This window comes from Cetorhinus maximus, chromosome 16 (assembly GCF_964194155.1).
Source record: "Cetorhinus maximus chromosome 16, sCetMax3.hap1.1, whole genome shotgun sequence".
Taxonomy (NCBI): domain Eukaryota; kingdom Metazoa; phylum Chordata; class Chondrichthyes; order Lamniformes; family Cetorhinidae; genus Cetorhinus; species Cetorhinus maximus.
In genome coordinates, this window is record NC_135894.1 from 41304108 (window position 1) to 41327777 (window position 23670).

The 23670-nt window shown below is 39.3% G+C and overlaps 1 protein-coding gene across 1 annotated transcript in view; it reads left to right on the forward strand.

Moving 5' to 3' along the window:
* Positions 1–2546: 2546 nt before the first annotated feature.
* The window catches only part of med14 (mediator complex subunit 14), a 64477-nt gene continuing 43353 nt past the window's right edge, over positions 2547–23670 (forward strand). The window contains exons 1-10 of the mRNA XM_078559740.1: positions 2547–2922; positions 6972–6998; positions 8984–9089; positions 13177–13350; positions 14177–14306; positions 14614–14742; positions 15659–15766; positions 16659–16791; positions 22433–22583; positions 23439–23550. Coding sequence (XP_078415866.1) covers positions 2750–2922; positions 6972–6998; positions 8984–9089; positions 13177–13350; positions 14177–14306; positions 14614–14742; positions 15659–15766; positions 16659–16791; positions 22433–22583; positions 23439–23550 — 1243 coding nt within the window. The 5' untranslated portion in view covers positions 2547–2749. The remainder of the gene's footprint in view (positions 2923–6971; positions 6999–8983; positions 9090–13176; positions 13351–14176; positions 14307–14613; positions 14743–15658; positions 15767–16658; positions 16792–22432; positions 22584–23438; positions 23551–23670) is intronic.

The following is a 23670-nucleotide window of genomic DNA, read 5'->3' on the forward strand; positions in this document are numbered from 1 at the left end:
TCCAAATATTTCTTAAATGTTATGAGGGTTTCTGCCTCTACCACCCTTCCAGGCAGGGAGTTCCAGATTCCCACCATCCTCTGGATGAAAAAATTCTTCCTCAGGTATTCACGGGAGAAAAGGATCCCTTTGAAATTAACCTTGTTGCGACCAACCAAATGGGTTGAATAAAGAAAAGGAGCCATCTCATTCCTCCTCATCTGTGAACATAACAAATTGGGTCCCTTTTGTGAAGTTAATAAATTGGGGGACCTTGCCTGGGGACCGGTCATAACAACAGCACTTCAAGGGATCCTCAACAATGCAATCCACAATTCTAAGGAATCATCATAGATATCTTACACTTGTTCTGGTTTATGGCACATTTTTAGGAGACCAATTTTACTGCAGGTTTCTAGTTTTGCAGAGTCACTCTCAACAATGTGGTTATTCCTCACAACTAAGATCAGTTTCAACAGCTCAGCAATGTGTAAAACAACAACTTGCATTTATATAGTATATTTAAGAGAGTAGAACATCCCAAGGCTTTTCACAAGAGCATTATCAGGCAAAACCAAGCCACATAGATAGATATTAGGGCTGGGAATCAAAAGCTTGGTCAAAGAATTAGGTGTTAAGAAGCATCTTGAAAGTCAAGAGGGAGTTGGACAGGTATAGTGAGGGAATTCCTGACCTTAGAGCTAAGACAGTTGAAGGTGTTAATACCAATGGTAGAGTGGTGGAAAGCAGGAATGCACAAGAGGCTAGAACTGGAGGAGTGCAGATATCTTCAAGTAAGTTACAGAGCTAAGGAGGAGTTAAATATTTGGGGGAATTGAACACAGATAATTTCAAATGTGAGCCACGACCAGGGCCAATATACATCAGCGAGCACATGATAGGTGAATGGGACTTGGAGTGAGCTAGGATATGAGGAGCTGATAATGTGCTTAAGTTTATGAAGGGTGTAAGTTGGAAGGCTTGCCAGTAGAGCATTGGAATGGTAGATAACAAAAGCATAAATGAGGGTATCAGCAGCATATGGATTGAGGTAGGAGAAAGATGGGCAATATTATCAAAGCGGAAGTAGGCAGTCTTGGTGTTGGAGTAAATGTTGGTTCAAAATTCAGTTCAGGATCAAACAGGCCATGGCTAGGAAAGGAGTGTGATGAGGACTGGCAGCAATGGCTTCAGTCTTCCCAATATCTAATAGGAGAAATATTCTACTTGCGCAATACCGGATGTTTGACAAACAGCCTGACAAATCAGAGGCAGTGAAGGGGTTGAGAGAGGTAGTGACGAGGTAGGGTGTTGTCAGTTTAAATGTGGAAATTGATGTTTTGGATTATGTGGTTGAAGAGCAGCTTGTAGGTGACAAATAGGGGAGAACACAAGGATAAATCCTTGGGGAACTCCAGGAGTAATGGTACAGGAAATCCTCCAGCTACAACTGGACAGTTAAGAATGGAATCAGGTAAGTGCAGTCTCAGCAAGGGGATGGAGGAGAGGCATTTCAGCAAGATAGTGTGGTGAAACGTAGGAAGGAATTGTGCACCACACATATAGGATGTTGTCAGACAGAGGTCTACAGCACAGAAAAAGGCCCTTCAGCCCATCGAGTCTGCACCGGTCAAACAAGTACCTAACTATTCTAATCCCATTTTCCAGCACTAGGCCTTGTACGCTATGGCATCCAAAGCGCACATCCAAATACTTCTTAAACTTAAATGTTACGAGGGTTTCTGCCTCTACCAGTGAGTTCCAGATTCCCACCACCCTCTGGGTGAAAAAATATAGCATGTCACTTGTGATTTTGGAAAGGCAGCAACCTAATTGAAGAAGTTTGGGAAGCAACAGCACATTCATGGACTTTGGACAGGAAAGTTTTTATTTGCTCAGAGTGGCTTGCTAGGCCATTTCAAAGGGCTATTTTGCAGGTCTGGAGTCACATGTCAGATTTCCTTCCCAAAAGGACATCAGTGAACCAGACGGGTTTTTATGGCTTTCATGATTATCCCTGGTCCCCAGAACATTACCCCAGGTATCTGGAGTACTCGTTCAGTGACAATACCACTACGCCACCGCCTCCCTTCAGTGACTTACAAGTACAAGAGATTGCTGTTGTTTGGAGGAGACTGTGTTTTTATCCAGGGGACATTTACAGTGCAGACCTGAAGAAGGGTCATACAGACTCGAAACGTTAACTCTGTTTCTCTCTCCACAGATGCTGTCGGACCTGCTGCGTTTTTCCAGCATTTTTTGTTTTTATTACAGTGCAGCTATTGTTTGTACTCACCTGACAAAGAGGCGAAAGAAAATAACATGTAAAGAGGAAGCCTATCAAAATGTATTTAACTGTTTGCAAGTTATTTACACATTTGTGTTAACAATAAATATCGTTATGCGTGATTTTTAAAAAATAATTTATGATCCACACAAATACCTACTTTTAACTCTAGGCCTAAAGTCTTGCTCTGGGAGATGCTGAGCAACAAATCTTCTGTATTTACTCGCTGCTCCCTAGAGTTTCCTTCCGGGTAACCGCTGACATTTACTTCCGGGTCCCCGGCAATATGGCGGGTTTTGTTCAATAGTCGCGGTGTTTGTTCAACGAGTGGAAAACAACAAGATCGAAGTGAAACCGCTGAGAGGGGAAAAAGATCGCGGTCCTTGGTTATGGAGCGAAGACAGCCTTTTCGCTAACGGCCGGTGAACGGAGGAAATTTCAGGGCTCTGTCGGGGCCGGTGGGATTCGTGCTGTGAGCTGAAAATGGCCCCGGTTCAGGTAGAGAGTTCGCAGCTGGTGTCTGCGGGTGGCCCGACCTCTGCCCCGGCCGCTGCAGTTACGGCAGCCGTGGCCGCCAGCCCCGGCGTCCGCCTCACCATGTTAATCGACTTCCTGCTGCAGAGGACCTACCATGAGATTACGGTTCTGGCCGACCTGTAAGTACGAATAGTAACCCGAGTAAATCGAGAATGAGATGACTCCCTCCATCTACTTACACTCACCTTCCCAGTCCATTTGTTAAACACTCGCTTTAATGATTATTTTAAGTTCGAAACCAGTTTTGTCATCATTTTAATGTAACTATCCCTTTTATAGTCAGCTGTGGATACTGTGTGCTCTTTTTATGTCTGATACCCGAAATCACTGTTCAGCATCTCTTGCAGCCGCAGCTAGTTTACTAGTTAGGTACGCCGACTGTAATATTTCTTACTGATAAATTTCAGAAATGTATAGTTATCTTTGCACTAAACAATATTGCTACAATTGATTATTTCTTAAGTAGACGGGAACTTGAGAGTGAAATGCTGTATTCCAAATTTATTTTCAGACTTCCAAAAGTAGTTCGTTTCCTTTCCTGTGCTTTCCCTTTCTCTCCTTGGTCAGATATGATTCCACTAGTTGCTTGTCAGTACCTTCCCAAAATGAATATCCAGCTGAGTCTTAACATTGAGTTTTAGCATGCTAGTTGAGATCAGTGGAACACAGCTAAACTTAATCACATTCTCATCTGGCAGGAACACATATCAGAAAATAACCAGGAATTTTCTACTCCTAATCCAATGTAGTTTATTTGCCTGAGATTGGTTCTTTCAATAGTGGCTGCCACTGATTCTGAGATCTTTCCTCTCCACTCATGGCTAAGCAAATTGGGGGAACCCCTGAGCTTTTTGCTGTTATATTTGGAGAAATGTTCTCATACTGGACACAGTGATTTTTTTAATGTGCTTTATCTGTTTTAGATATAGAGGTGGAGAGAACAAAAGCAAGGAAGTTATGGTGAACCTTCATAAAACCCTAGTTCTGCCTCCACTGGAGTATTGTATCCAATTCTGGGCACCCAATTCTGGGTACCACACATTAGGATGGATGTGAAGGCATTGGAGAGGGTACAGAAAAGATTTACGAGAATAGTTTTGGGGACGCAGGACTTCAGTTATGTGGATGGATTAGAGAGGCTGTGATTGTTCTCCTTATTGAAGAGAAAGCTGAAAGATTTGATAGAGGTGTTTAAAATCATGAGGGGTCTGGACAGAGTAGTTAGAGACAAACTGTTCCTATTGGTAAAAGGGTCAAGAACCAGAAGTCACTAATTTAAGGTGATTGGAAAAAGAAGCAGAGGCAACATAAGGAAAGCCTTTTTTTAATGCAAGTGGTTAAGATCTGGAATGCACTGACCGGGAGTTTGGTGGAGGCATATTCAATTGTGATCTTCCGTAGAGAATTGGATAATCTGAAGGAAAATTTGCAGGTCTCAAGGGTGAAGGTAGTGGAACTAGCTGAGTTGCACTTACATACATGGACAAGATGAGCTGAATGGCCTGTTCTGTTGTAACCATTCTGTGATCTGGTCCCTTACTAGCAGCTAATTTAAGCTGTATTTGTGATTTACCCGACTGATTCCTGGGATGGCGGGACTGACGTTTGAGGAGAAATTGAGTCGGTTAGGATTATATTCGCTAGAGTTCAGAAGAATGAGGGGGGATCTCATAGAAATCTATAAAATTCTAACAGGACCAGACAGGGTAGATGCAGGAAGGATATTCCTGATGGTGGGTAGTCCAGAACCAGGGGTCACAGTCTGAGGATACGGGGCAGACCATTTAGGACTGAGATGGGGAGAAATTTCTTCACCCAGAGAGTGATGAGCCTGTGGAATTCATTATCACAGAAGGTAGTTGAGGCCAAAACATTGTATGTTTTCAAGAAGGAGTTAGATATAGCTCTTGGAGCGAAAGGGATCAAAGGATATGGGGAGAAAGCGGGACCAGGTTATTGAATTGGATGATCAGCCATGATCATAATGAATGATGGAGCAGGCTCGAAGGGTCGAACGGCCTACTCCTGCTCCTGGTTTCTATTTGGCAATGCTACTTTATGGATGGAAATCAGAAGTATTGTAATTGTATTTACAACAGATTTTGTAGCCAACCCATTTTGTAGATCACAAACCACTTGTTTAAATTCAGTTTGGATAACATATTTTATATTGAGAGGAGTTTTAAGGTTTGCATCTATATAAATGGTCATCCAATTGACCTCCCTTAGAGCTTATGTGCTGATAGTAAGAATTGTTACGTTTATGCCTATATTGATGCTATTTTCACAGGGGCCCAACTGAAATTGCTCACTGCTAGAATCCATCTTCAATGTACTGTCCAGTTTTATTTGAACGTTGTAAGTGAAGCAATCCCAGGGCAAGTGCTTTTCTGTTGTAACTTGTGTTTTGTGATTTTCACTTGCAGAGCATCAAGCATTTAGACAGCAATCTATTTTGAAAAAAAGCTTTATCCAATAGATGGTAATAAATCCTTCAGTTGAAAAATTGAAGGCATACTGCTCTTTCTACTATGCCTATAACAAAATTGTATTGCTGAGTTAACGACATCCTTGAGCAAGACAGTATTCAGGAGATATTAGAACTTGTCCAAACTCTTTTGAGCTTTGTTTTCTTATTTACTTACGGGTGTAATAAGGGCAGTGATTGGATGTAAACCTGGAACTGCAATAGATTGAAGTTGCATTGAGACCCTGTTACTCACAAATAGTGGTGCTAACGCTGAAGGGAGTATACCTTCATAAATGAGTGTTCTAGCTATTCAACCCATCACGCTGTGAACGTTGTATAGCATAAGCCTCATGTAACTATCTTCCTGTAAGATTCTCCTGTTAATCCCGCTAACATTACTAATCCTTCCTTCCACCAAGAGTCAAGAATTGCTGTCCTGCTTCAGGTGAATCTTCAATGGAACCTTTGCTGTTCACTCTACTTTCTTCTGACGTCCATCAGTTTTCCATAAAACATCTGCTTTTTCAACTGTCCATCATCCATATGAAGAACATAGCCAGCCCCAGAGCCAGGCATTGGCTATTATATGCTTATACCTAAATTTGTTCCAGAAAAATCCAATATTTGTGACATTACAGAGAATGTATAATTAATCAGTTAATAGCTAAGATTGATGTAGCAGTACAACATTCTGCAGAATCTTGAACACAGTTTATTAAGGTACTGGTATAAAAGATTCACATTTAAAATACGTTTTCAGCTTGTGTACATTGTGAGTAAATTGGCCATGTAATTGACATGTTTATTTTATTCTGGTGGTATTGCCAGAAGCCTTCTGTAACAGGCCCTTAAACATCTGCTAAATTCTGTACACAGTAAAGTTTCTGCCGTGTTCTGAATTAGTACTGAAATGATTAACCCATACAGTAATTTCAATGCTGCTAACACTGATGAGATTACTGTTCTGCAAATCGGAAACAAATTGGAAAAGGAAATGAAGCATTTATAAATCCTAGGGATTCAATTAAAGTATATATTAGCTGAATATATATTCTAAAATAAATAAGACCTGTTTACTTTGTTACATCCTGTAAAATATTGTATTTACAGTCACAGCACCTTTAACAACTGTCAGTCATGAGATTATATTTAAAAACAAATTAAGCTTGTAATGATGAGCTTCTGGTGGCATAAATATATTGTTGCGTCATGGACTCTCTTGAAAACAAAGTATTTCATCACAGGATAAAATTCCATTCATGATCAGCTTAATATGTCACTATCTGTAAATTTGTGCGATGAACAGATCTTTGATACACGATTGTTTATCACTCACTTCAGGGTTTTACAATTGCAGACAATAGAAATTACATAAGTTTTAGGGAAACATTTGTATGAGAGGTCTAAACATGCTTTGGCCATTATGCTCTGTCTTCTGGATTCTTTGGAAAGCTTTCCAAAAACCTATATCTTCAATTTTGTCTTTGGTTACCTCCCTAAATTGTCTTAACTTTAGATTAGTGCTTTTTTCATATGATATAATTCTCTAAAATGTTATTTTATGCAAGGAGTAATAAATGTGGTTTGGAACTGTTATGAATAGACTGTGTAGCTAAAACATGTAGTTTTTATCCATGAATGTAAAAGATTTGTGGAGCTTTCACTTTCATCAGTAAGTAACTGATTGTTTTTTTTTAGGTTGCCTCGAAAAACTGACATGGAACGGTAAGTGACTGTTTTCAGCTTGTTTTTCTCATGCATTTAGTGTTGTTTTTTTTTAAACTGCTTTTATATGTAAAAAATAGAGACAATAGACAATTCTAAAAGGTTATCTATATGTCTACTGGAACCAGTTATCATTTTATTAATTGAATTCATAATTTACTTGCAAATAACAAAACCCCACATCAGTACAGTACTTATCACAGTAAGGCATAAGCTACGGGATAGGAGGAAGATGACATTTAATTGTTTTAGATCCAGGGCTTCACCCTGCTGTGCCAAGAACACTACACAAGGACTCCCCCAGTGGCTCAGTCAATGAGGTGTTAAGCCAATCCAGACCAAGATGGTCCCAGGTTAATTGATGGTTTTGCTGAGATAGCTAATCTCAGCAGGGTTGGCAGTAGAAGAGCTTCAATTGGCTTCACAATTCCTGGGTTCGGGAGTAGAAAATCAAGGTTCCTGCTCTTCTTTGCACCTTTGTGGCACTTTGCACCTTTGTGGCAATGGCAAGTGTGAATGTTAGGGGAGGACAGGAACTGACTTGGGTGCGATTTTTTTTTCTCTTCCTGCTCCCACACACATCTTGCCCTTGCCCAAAATGCATGCCAGTATTCACTGCTGAAGTTCAAACATGAACAATGATGTTGAGTACTTGGGTGAAGTATTGGAGAGCACTGGCACCCATAGACCTGTATACCTTCAGGAGACATTGGAAAATAATTGGTGCAAACATGGTGAAACATCCACAGGCCTATGGAGTAAATTTAAATGGCATATCTGCTTTCGACCAATAGTGCTTTTTGACTGTGCAGCTTACTGCAACTCTCTAATGAAAGAAACATTGCCCTGTAACATTATGGTATCAGCTGAATTATGAATGCTAAAAATCATAGTGCTGCAGCCCTTTGTGGTCTTGTTAGCAAATAATTAAGTTGGACCTCCAATGCAGCATGTTCTGAAAGCCTCCCTTGCTATATCTGCTGGAGTAACTCAGTAACTGTTCTCTTAACTCTCTGCTGTCTAGTTGGATTCAGACCTTGACCCCACATATTTAAGTTCCCCACATGGATTGATATCATTGCTGAAATGACTCAGAACAACTGCTGAAAATAGCACACGTTTGCTTCTCATCCTCCTATATGCACTTATTGATAACCCCTTTATCAAATGGCTCCCTCTGGTCAGTATGTTTGTTCTTTCCTGTCTGCAAAATACATCTGCTCAGTGATCTTTTTATGAGTAAGATTCTCCATATATGACTTCAGGTTTTTTTTACTTGTCCTTGTGAATTGGAGCCTGCTGGCAAGCCAGTATTTGTTGCTCTGAAGTAATTGGGTCACCCATGTGGTATGGGACCAGAGTCCTATGTAAGCCAGACCATTTGAATGGTGAAACATTAGTGAACCAGTTAGTTTTTTAATCCAACAGTTTCCATGGCCACTTCCAAGTGCTGGCCCACAATTTACCAGCTTCATTGATATCAACTTTACTATTTGCCATGGTGGGATATGAATTCTGGACCTCTGAGTTACTAGTCCTTGACCACTGTACCTATATCTCATATATCTGTGAAAGTATTTGCTCAGAAATTTAGTTTACAAGATTAGGGGTGATTATTGGAATGGTTAGCTCTAGTTTGGTGCAGTGTTCAACTGTTTTGAATCATCAATGTGTGGTGTTTCAGAATGATGAGATGCAAATCTTTTTATGTTTATGGTGGGAGGCATGGAGTGGTGGCTATGCAACTCTCCACAAAAGAGGAGTAACTACCAGGGTTACTGTTGATTTGCCTTTTGACAGTATTGCTTGATGCATAATAGCAAGTTACTTAAATATTGGAACTTAATGTACTTATAAAAATAATAAACAATTGGTTTGAAAATTCAGAAAGGGATCAAGCAAGTTAATTTTATACTTGTATGAAAAACATTCTGAAAGTGATGAAATTTGAAAAAAATTATAAGCATGTTTGCTTCTTTTCACAGAAAAATTGAAATTGTTCAGTTTGCTAGTCGCACACGTCAGCTCTTTGTTCGTCTGCTAGCATTGGTGAAATGGGCAAGTAATGCTGGAAAAGTTGAAAAATGTGCGGTAAGAGTGCTAAGATCCAATGACTTATTACTAGATGGATATTTACCCAGAAGAGTGGAGTATCAGATATGATTTCTTTTAATAGTTATTTTCTTTTGCCTGGAGTTACCCAGTGCGTTTTTGTTCACTGAATATCACATGTAGAAGTTCACCATCTCCAGCTATATCCACTGGCATATCCACACTGATGAGTTTTGTTTAAGAACATACTCTGTCCTAGAAGGAAACTTAAATTAATATCCCAGGCTTAAGGACTCCTAAATTTGCATTTAGGTCATGCTAAATGTATCCAGCGTAGATTAACAGCACAGAGCTTTGCTCAGCTTCCTACTGAATGACCGCCTTAACCACTAGGGCATTGGCTTGCAGGACTCTTCAACTGAGTGGAAAGAATCCAAGCTCCCATCAACAAATCTACTGATTACTGAGCAGATTGCTTGGTTAATGGTCTAAAGAGCCTTGGAGTGCCAATGAATTTCCTGGCTCAGATATTGGCCCTTAACTTCTGATCTCCAGGACGTTGTACCTGGGGGTACCTCAAAGATGTGCTGGGGATGCGCCCCACACCACCCCGTCCCTCCACCCCCCAGAAGTCCCCACGTAGGTAAAACTTCCGTTAGGCAATTACCTGCACTGGGAACCATCCGATACTCTGATTTAAATTGTCGTCTTTGGATGGTTCTTGCTGTGTTACAGGAATAGTTGCCCAAGAAAAGTTAGAAGAATTAAAACCACTTACAACTCCTGGGTAACTATAGTACTGACCATCCCCCCACCCCACGGGACCCCCCTCGACTACCCTTCACACCCCACTGACCACCTGAACCTCCCACTGCTGACCACCCCATCACTGACCACCTGACCCATCCTACCCTACCCCATCCTGCTAACAACTTACATACACACCTTCTCCTTGGCTTCTCAAAGTGGCTGGACCTTTAAACCTACCTGCTTTACAGCAGCTAGTGCCATAAAAGAGGGTGCGTGTCTTCCTTTCTCCCAACTCTCCTGCACTCAACAGAAGGCCTCGGAACTCCGCACTGTACTTTCGGACAAGAAAGGTGAGGTTGCATTTTAGTATAAGTTAATGGGGTGGAGTGGCAATTCGACTGTAATTGCGACTCCATGGAAGTTACAGCCCAATGAGTCTAACATAATGGGTTGACTTGCCTTCAAGCTTTGATCACCAGGTATGCCAAATTGGAGAAGCCAAATGCCTCTTCTCACTCACCCCCAAGAAGGATAGTCATTGGTTGGTCACTGAACAATTGATAACCACAATTTAAGCCCTTTACCATGCAGATATTGGGTAGCAGAAACTTCTCGAGTGTGACAATGAAAAACAGAACTCATGTTTGATTTGAGACTACGGCATTTCAGAAGCACCTACGTGGGACAGCTTGTCATTTGTCACAAACCTTACGTTTATATAGCATCTTTTGCAATGTCAGGATGTCCCAAAGCCAATGAAGTAATTTTGAAGTGTAGTTGCTGTTGTAATGTACGGTATGTGGCAGCTGATTGCGCACAATAAGCTCCCATAAACCACAATGTGACAGTGACCAGGTAATCTGTTTGACTGATGTTGACTAATGGATAAATATTGGCCAGGGATAGCTCCCCTGCTAGCAAGAGTTCAGGGTAGTTAGTGACAGGTTGATTTAGGCTGGAGGCCTCCCTCCTTGCAGTAATTTATTATTTGTGTTTTCAGTTCACCTGATAACTTGGTCCTGGATCTAACAGCAAATAGATGAATGGGGAATTTCTGTTGTATGCATAAGAGTTTAAAACTGTCAAAATGTTTAGATACATATTTTCTATGTCACAAGCTAATGTCCATTGGAATTTAGATTTTTCTTTAATAACAGCCAAATGACCATTGCTAATCATGGAGTGGTCCCAAAGAACTGTCTCAATCTTTGCACCAGTATCCAGTTGCTCTGAGGAAGCTAGGCTCAGCTGGTAGAAGGCTCATGTGAGCCATATTATAGCTTCAAGCCTTACTCCAGGAATTGAACATACAACTCAGCTGTAGTGTTGAGAAAGCCATGTGTTGCCCGAGGTACCTTCTTTCAGTTGAGATATTAAACCAATATCTAGGATCACATTGCGCTTGTAAGAAAAGCAGGGAGATCATCTTGTCTCAGTGAATAGAGTCATAGATGTCTACAGCACAGAAAAAGGCCCTTCGGCCCATCAAGTCTGTGCCAGTCAAACAATTACCTAACTATTCTAATCCCATTTTCCAGCACTAGGCCCATAGCCTTGTATGCCATGGCATTGCAAGTGCGCATCCAAATACTTCTCAAATGTTATGAGGGTTTCTGCCCCTACCACCCTTTCAGGCAGTGAGTTCCAGATTCCCACCACCCTCTGGGTGAAAAAATTCTTCCTCACATCCCCTCTAAACCTCCTGCCCCTTACCTTAAATCCTTCCCCCCTGGTTATTGATCCCTCCACCAAGGGGAAAATTTCTTTCCTGTCTGGTAACCCTATCTATGCCCTTCATAATTTTATACACCTCAATCATGTCCCCCCCTCAATCTCCACTGCTCCAGGGAAAATAACCCCAGTCTATTCAATCTCTCCTCATAACTACAACTCTCCAGCCCAGGCAACATCCTGGTAAATCTCCTCTGCACTCTCTCTAGTGCAATCACCTCCTTCCTATAATGCGGATTCCAGAACTGCATGCAATACTCTAGCTGTGGCCTAACCAGCGTTTTATACAGTTCCAGCATAACCTCCTTGCTCTTATATTCTATGCCTCGGCTAATAAAGGCAAGTATCCCATATGCCTTCTTAACCATCTTATCTACTTGTCCCGCTACCTTAAGGGACCGGTGGACATGCACACCAAGGCCCCTCTGATCCTCAGTACTTCCCAGGGTTCTACTATTCATCGTGTATTCCCGTGCCTTGTTTGTCCTGCCCAAGTGCATCACCTCACACTTATTTGGATTAAATTCCATTTGCCACTGATCAGCCCATCTGACCAGCCGGTCTATATCCTCCTGTAATCTAGGGCTATCCTCCTCACTATTTACCACCCCACCAATTTTCGTGTCATCCACGAACTTACTGATCAACCCTCCTACATTCAAGTCAAGAATATTTGTCCTTCAAGCAGTGTTACCAATAACAGGCTCATTGATCATTCAGTTCATTGGTGTTGTGGAACCTTGCTGTGCACAAATTAGCTGTGACATTTACTTGCATTTCAATGACAACAGATCAAAAGTCATGAATCCATGTAAATTAACAACACTTCTAATAAGGTGTTAATAGTCATTTGGTAGTACAGAACTTGAGTATTGCTGAAAAATGGGATTTTTTTTGTCATTCTTGCACCCATCAAGACAACTCGGAAGAAAATACCAATATCAGGGATAATAACATATTTATACTGTATGAGAAGAGAGTGCTGATTGGTTGGAAAGTGGACTGTTACTGGTAGAGGTGGTGCCATGGAGAATGCACCAAATGATGGTGATAAACAGTTAACTGTCAAGTATTGTTTGAAATTTAAACCCGGCAGCTTGAGTCTGGTCAAGACATTGCCCTGGGTAATGAACCAGCAAATAGATGTCACTTATTTTGTTTAGCTGAAGCTGGCGAAATGTGTGTACATGTTCTTTCTGTCTGCAAAGCACAGGGCCCTGTGTATTAATATATGTAGCTTCCAGTACACGCAAATGTGCCACAGTGTTAGCCCGAATGACAATCTTAAATTGGAAACATTTCTTTCATCCCTGTTTACTGAGAACCAAAGCATCACTATTAGCTGCAAGGATATTGCCCAATACATTGGTGTCTTGGTGACTGTTTTCACTCATCATCTCTCAAGTTTAGATGACATGAAACTTGTTTGGATAGCAAAAGAATTCAAGTTCCATACTTATTAAATTCCTTACTGTAGACTACTTCAGTAAACCCAATTAATTGTGCTTGTAAGTGACTTCAGACATCATTGGATTCAATGAGACCAGCTCCTTATTTCAGTTTTGTTGATATTTGCAATGTTATTATGCAATTTCATTGCACTGTGCACATCGTCATTAATTCTTTTTCTGTTTTTTGCATGTAGATGATATCAAATTTCTTGGATCAGCAGGCATTCATCTTTGTGGACACTGCTGATCGAATGGCATCATTAGCAAGAGATGCTTTGGTTCATGCACGCCTGCCAAGCTTTGCAATTCCATTTGCTATTGATGTTCTAACTACAGGGTCGTACCCTCGCCTGCCCACTTGTATTCGGGTGAGCCACTGGCCTAAGCTCATGATAACAGGATTGTGATTTATTTATTATAGTGCAGTTCTTTGTGTTATAACTCGTTTATTTTGACCTCTGAGTTTCTATTAATTAGCCAACTTTATTGTTTTATTTTTTTCTCTAACTGCTCGTAGCTTATATCAGTTAAGGATATTTTGAACTAGGCAGTACATATTGGATGGACCTCAGAATAAAGAGGATTTTTATGGACTGAAAAGGGAGAAGCTGTTTCCACTGCTCAGTGAGTTTGTAACAGTGGGCATAAATTAAAATCAGCACCAAAAGAATGAAGGGTGAGGTTAGGAATATTTTTTTCTGCACATTTTTTGGAGATGGAGCACCTTTCAGAAACATTAGTGAAAGCAGGATCTCTAATAGATTTTAAGAGGAAAGTGAATGAAAAGTTGTAGAAGGAAAACAGTATAAAAGAGCATATGGTAATAGAATAGGGGAATGGGCCAAAGTGGAAGGCTCTGGGCAATAAAATTCTATGATTTTGGGAGAAGTGCAATTTCAATAAATAAATAAATCAATTTCTCTGTAGAGCTAACTTATCGAGTAAAGTTAATGGATAATGCATATTTGGCTGAATTAATGTATGGTTATTTCACATAGACGTATACAGGGAAATAACATTTTATGTAAACTAACTTAAGTGGTAACAATTCTGTGGGCATTTATATTTGCATATGCAACATACAACTGATTTTTAACATTTATATTGAAGCTTAAATTGTCAATGCTAGAATGTGGCTTCTAATTAAATCATGATGAACATTTCTGAAATTTGTAATGCTCATATTGCCAATAGGATAAAATCATTCCTCCAAATCCAATAACAAAAAGTGAGAAACAATCGACACTTCATCAGCTTAATCAGATTCTGAGACACCGACTAGTGACAACAGACCTGCCTCCTCAACTGGCAAACCTTACTGTTGGTAAGAATTTTGTACAGCTCAGTATTAATTATGAGGTACAAGTCCAGAAGAGCTATTGCTACAGGCACCCGTCAGTCTTTAAATCTTTAAACATTTATAAAGTTTTGTCTTGTGTTAACGAAACTGCCATTGAAAAATGCAATGTGACCTTAAACATTGGCTCATATGTAGTGATTTTGATTTGAAGAAGGCTTCTGTTTTTAAGCCATTAATGAGAGTTCAGATCACATTGCGAAGTGTGAAGTTGTAAGAATTCTTCAAAATTATAAAATTCCTAACTTTTCAAATCCCTGTCCTTTCTGTAAAGCCAATGGACGTGTGAAATTCCGTGTTGAAGGTGAATTTGAAGCCACACTTACGGTAATGGGAGATGATCCTGAAATTCCCTGGCGGCTGCTCAAACTGGAAATACTAGTGGAAGATAAGGAAACGGGAGGTAATTTGTTGTCCATCATGAGTCAAAAATATGCACTAGAAGTATTCTATCAATAGCAGATTTACACCAAAACGCATCCTGGGACATCTCCATTACTTATTAATGAATCCTTAAACAGATTTTCATGGTCTTGTTAAAAGATGACACTTCTCCATTCCAATGACATTAGACTATTACCTCGAACCCAGCCAGCATATGACTCTTAAGAAGCAATGAATTTTGCAAATAAGCCAATATAGTTTAGAGGCAAATCACTGTAAATCATTCTTTGTTGGATGCACGTATCTGCTGGAAAGCCTCCCAGGCTGCAGTTCAACAACCCACCTTTTGTGGTTTGGATTTTGTCAAACAAAAGTTAGTCTTTTTTTTCTGGTTGGCGCTGGTTTCATTAATAAACCTAAAATTTCCCTGGTAAACTGCCATTCTGCTTCTCTTCCAGTACCAGTATTTATATTTTTCAAAATTTATGTTCTAATTATTTCCTTTACGCAATTATTTTAATTTGCTGGGATTATCTACCAATTTTCAAATTGTGATCATTTTAGTTGAACACTAAGCTCGTACTGATGGGATGCTTGTTAGAGATGTGTGTGATAGTCTGTAGGTGTACCGCAAAAAGTGAGTAGGCATTTGATTTCTATTTTTCTTGAGGTTAAATGTTTTATCACTCCTGTTAGATATTGGATCTCATTGTATCTCATAGATTAGCTGAGAACTAACTATACTTTCTGGAATGTTAGGACTTGAACCAAACCACAGTGAGGCGAAGCATACATCGGAATTTCGTGTATGTTTCTGAGCTCAAATCATTCAATAACTAGCATCTCTTGTCACTTGGAAAACTTCAGATTGAGCTTTACTGTTAATGCAGATGTCTGCCTAGTAGCTTTTAATGTTTCTAAAACTGCTATTTCAGATGGTCGTGCTCTGGTCCATAGTATGCAGATCAACTTCATCCACCGGCTGGTACAGTCCAGACTGTTTGCTGATGAGAAACCTCTGCAAGACATGTACAACTGTTTACGTATCCAAATTCTTAAGGAATAGTTTATTAGCAATTTATTTGAGGAAAAAATGAGTTAAGTGCTTGTACCTGAACATTGTTTTTATTGATGTGATATGGTTTGTCCAATGTTGATAACCTTTCGAACTTGCATTAAGTGATTGCTCATGTTACACCATGTGTAGTAACAAAATCTGTTGAATAACACTGACCACGGTTGTTTTAAAAAAAAGACTGTAATCTTGTGTACCAGAAGTAACATACAGACACATTTATAGCATTTCATTTTAAAAAACCACTTTGTGTATATTTGCATCAGTGTGTCCTTTCCAAAAGCATTGACAACTATGTCAGCACTTTAGAGGGGATTTTACTTTGTTTATTTTTTGTCTGCATTGAGCTTTTCAGCTTCAGTGCTGTTGCTGAATTGAACCCACAAACAGATTAACTTCTAACATCCTGCAATGGTAAATGACTTTACAGGTACCATAAAGTTTAGTTCAATTAACAGGTGTATTCTCTTTGGTGGTTTTTCTTGGTTTAAAATTTGCACATTTTATGGTGTTAGCAGCACATCTTGTAAACTGTAAAACTAATCATAGAATCCATTTGACTTTATAGATGAGAAATAGAAATGTTGTATTTATAAAACTTGAAATTGAGATATCAGTATCTGCAGCTGTCAATTCATGGTCCTCCTCATTTTTCCACTCCCCTCTCCTGTTTTCTAAAAATCTGTGCTCTCTTGAGTCGATCATTATTGTATGCAAATAAGTTTGATTTAATATTTGTACGAGATATAAGATTAAGTTTTTTCTTAATATTACTAAACATGAGAGTATTGAGATTTTGCATCAATTTTTTTTCCAGTGTCAGCTTTTTCTTTTTAGTGTTCCTTAACCTTTTGTCTCAGACTCATTCTGTTTGTCACTGCAATTGGAAGTTTTACACTCACAGGCACAAATGCTAATACGTGAACGTTGGGGCGATCTTGTTCAGGTCGAGCGGTATCAACCTGGAAAGTGCCTGATTTTGGTTGTTTGGAAGTGAGTAAATCATAGTTGTGTTATGGATGTTGCAAAATAAGGCTTCCAGGAGATGATGGCCTGAATTACTCAGGTGTACACAAGAAAACGTTGAGATAATTAAGCATGATTTTTAAGAAATAATTTACAGTTTACTATTCTAGTCACAGTATTAGATTTAAATAATGGATAAAACCTTAAATGAAAAGATCAGTGCGAAGTATTTAATGAACTATTGCTAAAATTGTTATATGTTTGCTTGTTATTTGTTATGGACAGGTGAGTGAGAATTGATGAAATCTCTCCCCTTCCCAACTGTCAGTGAATTTTTTGAGAAGAAGATGTGTGTATGTTTTTGTTAAACCCCTAAGTGTGAGGATAACTAGCAGCAAGCTTTTTGTGGGTTTAAATAAAGAAAGATGATTGTTTATTTAAACACTCATCCTGAAATCTAATGCTACACACCCACTCACTCGATCTCACTCAAGGGCAGTACAGTTGGAGCTAATATTGCACTTTTACAAGTTATATTAAAAAAAAAGGAATAATTTGTAACTCACGTGATTGTCTTGTTTCGGAGAGGGTACATTGCAGGCCTGATAGAAGACCTTCTTCACACTTGAAGTGCCGTTTAGGTGAATTCAGCAGCCAAAGTCATATGTCAAGGTTGTTTGCAGGATTGTCTCAAAGTGATGGTGTTTCTGTAGGTCACCGTCAGTTTCTTGTAGTTTCACTACTAGGAGGCCAGTTGCTGTTTTGGTGGACTCAAAAATGGAGCAGGCTTGGTGAGATGTTGTAGCTTTCAGGTCTTTCTCAGACATAGATGTTACTGCCTTTTTCTGTCTACCCTTCTGCAGACAGCATTTAAAGATTAAAAGGGGCAAACACAGCTGCCCAACCATGTCACTCCACACAATTGTGGTTTCTTTACCAAATATGGTGGTTCTTTTAGATTGATGAGCCACGTAAGGCACTCACTCATCTTGATGAGTTAAGACAATTAGTTTTTCTTTCAAAAGACCCAATCAATTCAAGAATGTCTTTTGATGGTCTTTAAGTAATGTGTAATTAACACCTTTTAGTTTGGAATGTCTGTTGTCTGTCTTTAGGGCATAGCCAGAATGAGAGTCAGTTTCTGGAATGTGCAGATAAGGTCGGCTGACTTCTGGAGTCCATCTTTGCAGCACATTTTCTTTTAAAATGGACAAAGTAAATTCAAAAGATTCCACACTGAATAAAGTTCATACTTTAAAAGCTATGAATATGACATGCCTTTACTGGACATGATGGATTTCTTTTGATAAATTAGAAATTTAACTATTCTGTACATATTGTTCTCCATGTATTCTTTGGACAACTTGCATAGTACTGGTTACAAATTGGAAGTACACTTCCCCCTAACTTAGTTGCTTTTAGTTTTATTTAAAGAAACCTTGCTTTTGGTTGATCAGCATTCACACCGTGCTTTGTTTTCACCTTCATATATGGTGTAGCTGATGCCCTTGTACCTCCTCTATATTGATGACCGTATATACTCCGGTTATGGTCAGTCTCATGTAAAATTCGACTCCCAACTTCTGGCTGAAAACCATTAATTTCTCATATATCTCGTGTATAAGTGAATGCCCGACTTTTAGCCAAAAATGTAAACTCTTTGTACTTACCACCCACTCGCCACTGAAGTCAAACTCACCTTGGTGCAAGTCTACTCATTGATAGAACCACAGAATAGCACACCATTGAAGGTTCAGCTCCTTGTGTCTGTGCAAGCCAACATGTGATAAAAATAAAAGCAAAATACTGCGGATGCTGGAAATCTAGAACAAAACCAAAAATACGTGGAAAAACTCAGCAGGTCTGACAGCATCTGCGGAGAGGAACACAGTTAATGTTTCGAGTCCGTATGATTCTTCAACAGAACTAAGGAAAAATAGAAAAGAGGTGAAATATAAGCTGGCTGAAGGAGGGGATGGGACAGGTAGAGCTGGATAGAGGGCCAGTGATAGGTGGAGGCTGCCAAAAGATGTCATAGACAAAAGGACAAAGAGGCGTTGACGGTGGTGATATTAGCTAAGAAATGTGCTAATGGTGACATTAAGGGTAGAAAGCAGGATGAGTAAGGGACAGATAGCCCTAGTGGGGGTGGGGTGGGGGGAAGGGATTGAAATAGGCTAAAAGGTAGAGATAAAACAATGGATGGAAATACATTGAAAAATAATGGAATAGGTGAGAAAAGAAAAATCTATATAAATTATTGGAAAAAAGGGGATCGGAAAGGGGGTGAGGATGGAGGAGAGAGTTCATGATCGAAAGTTGTTGAACTCAATATTAAATCCAGAAGGCTGTAAAGTGCCTAGTTGGAAGATGAGGTGCTGTTCCTCCAGTTTGCGTTGAGCTTCACTGGAACATTGCAGCAGGCCAAGGACGGACATTTGGGCATGAGAGCAGGGTAGTGTGTTGAAATGGCAAGCGACAGGGAGGTCTGGGTCATGCTTGCGGACAGACCGAAGGTGTTCCACAAAGTGGTCACCCAGTCTGCGTTTGGTCTCCCCAATGTAGAGGAGACTGCATTGGGAGCAGCGAACGCAGTAGACTAAATTGAGGGAAGTGCAAGTGAAGCGCTGCTTCACTTGAAAGGAGTGATAAAAATACTTTTTGGCTCCTTTTATGCTACTTTTGGGGGTGGGTTTGGCAGGAACCATATCCGACCTGGCAACTCTAGTATAGCGAGATGATAGGAGAGGATAGATTCCAACCCCTCAAAACTATTACTCATGTAAAAGTTGACGACCTACTTTTTGGCTAAAAATTTAGTCTTAGAAACCTGACTTTTACATGAGTATCTACAGTAATCATTAGACAGACTTGATGCAGGAATTTTGTTTTCTCCAGTAGAAGTTTATGAATAATCATCAGCGCCAAGAAATTTTATGTATCCTGGCAGCTTGGCTCAGTGCTCAACTTTCACCTCAGTCAACTGCTTATCAGGTCAAATCCATTCTTGGGATTTGAGCATATAGTCTAGGCCAAAGGTTCCCAATTTTTGCTGCGCTCCAGAGAATCAAGCCCAATACTTATCCTTTTTAAGAAACAGTTGGAATGAAATTGGTCTTCAATAGTACTGCAAAATGGGTGATTAGCAAATTAGCAGCCTTTGTTAAAATGTGCACCATGTATTTTTCCATTCGTGAGAATGGAAAAGAAGGCCACCCGTGTTGCAAAACGTGTTGCCGATTTTGCTGTGCTCACTTCGCACTACTTAGACCAATTTCACCTCCCCCTCTTTTCCACCCCCCCCAACTCCATAGTTGTGTTAAGAACAAGAGGATTTACTTTTTCAGCGTCCAAAACATATTGCTTAAGACAGAAAGCAACAGAATAGCATAGTACCATTCATATATAATTGAATGAACGTGTACATAAAATAACAATGACTCACCTTTATTTCAGTGAGTCAGATGAGCCCTATTTCTAGTGCATAATTTGTAAAATCTCAGTTTAATTTTGGAGTGTGAGTTAGTCTCTATATTCAAGCTGCTTCTATACTTTTGATGTGAAGAAAATACCATGTCTAACTTGCAGCCACACACACTGAGACAAAATAGACTCGTATTTCTTGTTGGGTCAATTCAGGGAACTCTCAAAGGGGCAGGAGTAGGCCGTTTACCCCCTCAAGCCTGTTTTGCCATTCAGTGAAATTGTGACTCATCTATGACTGAACAACATATACCTGCTTTTGCCCCATATACTTTTAATATCTTTGGTTAACTAAAATCCAGCAATTTTAGTTTTCAATTTAACAATGGATCTAGCATCAACTGCCATTCGCAGAAGAGAGTTTCAAATTTCTATTACTCATTTACGCGTAGAATTGTTTCCTATTTTCACCCCTGAAAGGAGTCCTATATGTTCCAAACAGTGGAAATAGTTTCTCTGTATCGGCTCTATTTGTTTTCCTTATCACCTTGAAAAGTTTGATTTAAACCACATCTTAAACTCTATGCAGTGCAATCCTAGTTTGTATAATCTCCTTATGATCTCCTTGGATTCCAGCTGTAATTCTGATAAATCTAAACTGCATTCTCTCCAAGGCGAGTATATCCTTCCTTAAGTGTGGTGTTCAAACTACTCTCAATACTCCAGGTGTAGGCTAAGTAGGGCTTTGTATATCTGAAGCATGATTTCTTCCCCCTTGTAACCTCGTCCTCTAGACATATAGGTCAACATTCCATTAGTGTTTTTGATTATTTTCTGTACCTGTTTTATTCATTCATGGGATGTGAGCATTGCTGGCAAGGTCTGCATTTGTAGCTTATCCCTAATTGGCCTCGAGAAATGATCTACATACCTGGACTCCTAACATCTCTTTTTGAATTGTGAGCCAGAATCAATCAAGAGGCATTGTGTCTCTTAAACAGTCACCTGCATCATCAATTAAATTTTCCTTTAAGCTTATGAAATCTTGGTCTTTGCCACAAAGTATGCAGAAAAATGATTTCAATCACAGAGTTCTGCAGCCAATTTGCTTCTCTCAGACAGCTGCTGAATTTGTGCGTATACAATTTTTCCATCTTTTAACTTTTAACTCTATTACACAGTCCATCACAACAGAAGATAATTTCGGGAATGCAGTTATGTTATCTTACAACACAAAAAGCTTTTTGGCAATGCTTTGTACTTTATCATGCATGATATTACAGTTCTTAACTTTACTGATGAACGTTAAGCTCATTAAGCCTGTCAAATATGTCAGCTAGCTAAATAGCCCTAAATAGCACCCAAATAGGAGGTGCAAGGAAATGAAAGTGATGTGGTGATTCAGAGTCGTCCAAAAGTATGGAGCACTCGTCCCTGCATTTGCAAGTTCTTGCCAAAACATTTCTAAGGGACAGTCATTAGAATTCTTTGGTTACCTTCATTTTAAAAAATACTGTGGTTTACCTTTGAGGGAAGAACCTGTGGCCTCCGATCATTTCAGTTTGCTTGGTTTCATGCTATCCTAAGCAAGAACTTCAGCACAAACAACACATTATAGTCAAAAACTTTTGTCAGAACCACTAAATGTAAATTTTGTCCAAGTTGGAAATGTCCTATTTCCTATTTTTCTTTTTCCCCGCTCTACTTGTCTCTGCTACATGATCAAAATCTTCACTTTATACTCCAAAAAAACACTCCAGTGCTTCACAATTATCAAGCACCAAATATCATAGTCATGCTGTTGGAAGTGCTATATTTCCAAAGAGAGATTCAACCAAGGCCCTGACCCGACTGCAACTAAAATGACCCAAAATTTGCCCTTATTTCATCGCTGTTTTGGGAAGCTTGGTCTTCATATTTGCCTTCATAACAACAGTAGCTACAATTAAAAATAACTCATTAACTTTGGGATGCCCCAACTTTGAATTATTTTTCTTTATTAAGATCACATTTTGATTGGAGTTTTGCTGCAGCAGTTTGTTATCAGTCATCTATTTTTTGGATCTTAGTCACTGTATAGGATGATTCATAATAAACTAATAGTTTATATTATTCTGATGAATGGTCACAGAAATGTTAACTTTATTTCTCTCTCCACGGATGCTGCCAGACCTGCTGAGTGTTTCCAGCATTGTTTTTGCTTTAGTTTTATATTATTAACTGGTTGGTTTTGTTTTGTTCCTAGCCAACAGGTCTTGGGGAGAAAGACCGGCAGTGCCTCTGTGCACAAGGTCTTGATAAAGATTGACGAGAGTGACTGTTCAAAACCCTTACAGATAACTCATGATCCCCCATTACCATCTTGTGATTCTAAATTAATAGAACGTGCTATGAAGGTAAAAGAATGTTCATTTACATGTCTATGAATTCCTGTGATCTCTCTACCATTTTATAGTTAAAATAATATTTCATTTGCCAGCTGGCGTCTTCTGGTGCTCCAATACATATTATAAATATGTCTTTTAATTTCCTTCGGTGTCATACAATATGTATTAGTGTGAATATTTTATACTTTGTGTCGTAAACTAATGGAAACTTATTCATTGTGGGAACAGTTATGCCTTTGAGGAAAATCTACATTTAATCACCAGATAAGTTTCATTTAAATGTAGTATATTGCAATATTATTTGCTTTATTAATACAATGCGTAAAAGTTCTTCAGGTTTGTTTCTTCTTGCATTTTACTACATGTTTGCTTGTGTTTTAGTAAATTGGAATGAAGTTGTGCGGGTGGGTTTTAAATATTCTTGGCGTTGAGAGCCCCAAGACTTTTCAGTCTGGCTCTTGAGTTGATGATGCAATGCCCTTTATCATACACTTGCAGATCATGGATGTGATTATTTCCTTATATCGGACCACATGACCATCTTGCTGCAACCTGAGCTGCTCCTGCCAATGTCTTAGTGGTCTGTTGAAGTGCTATTAGTAGGGGCTTTAGGAGGCCTCTTGACAAAGAAATGCTGCTTTGTCTAAAAAGGTTTTAATTGGTTGGGAACAATCCAAGAATCAAGTGGTTTTAAAAAAAACACATTTGAAGGATTCAATTTTCAGTTACTTGTGTGATGAACAGTTGCTTTTGGATCATTTGTAATTGTACTAATATTAAATAGATTTAGACAAGTGAGTTGTAATACAGGAAGCAGTATTTTGTTGATGTTTCTAATGTCAATTAATGTTGCCGGTTCCACAGGTTGACCACCTATCTGTAGAGAAGCTTTTGATTGACAGTGTCCATGCACGTTCCCATCAGAAACTGCAGGAGCTAAAAGCCATCCTCAAAAGCTACAACCCCAACGATAGCTGTATGTTCAACAATGTGATTTTTAAAAAATCTCAGTTTATTATTTTACAGCGTTATCTTTTTATAGATGTGAACAAAACTATTGTTTTCCTGCATGACTGGAGCCTTTTGCAAACCTCTG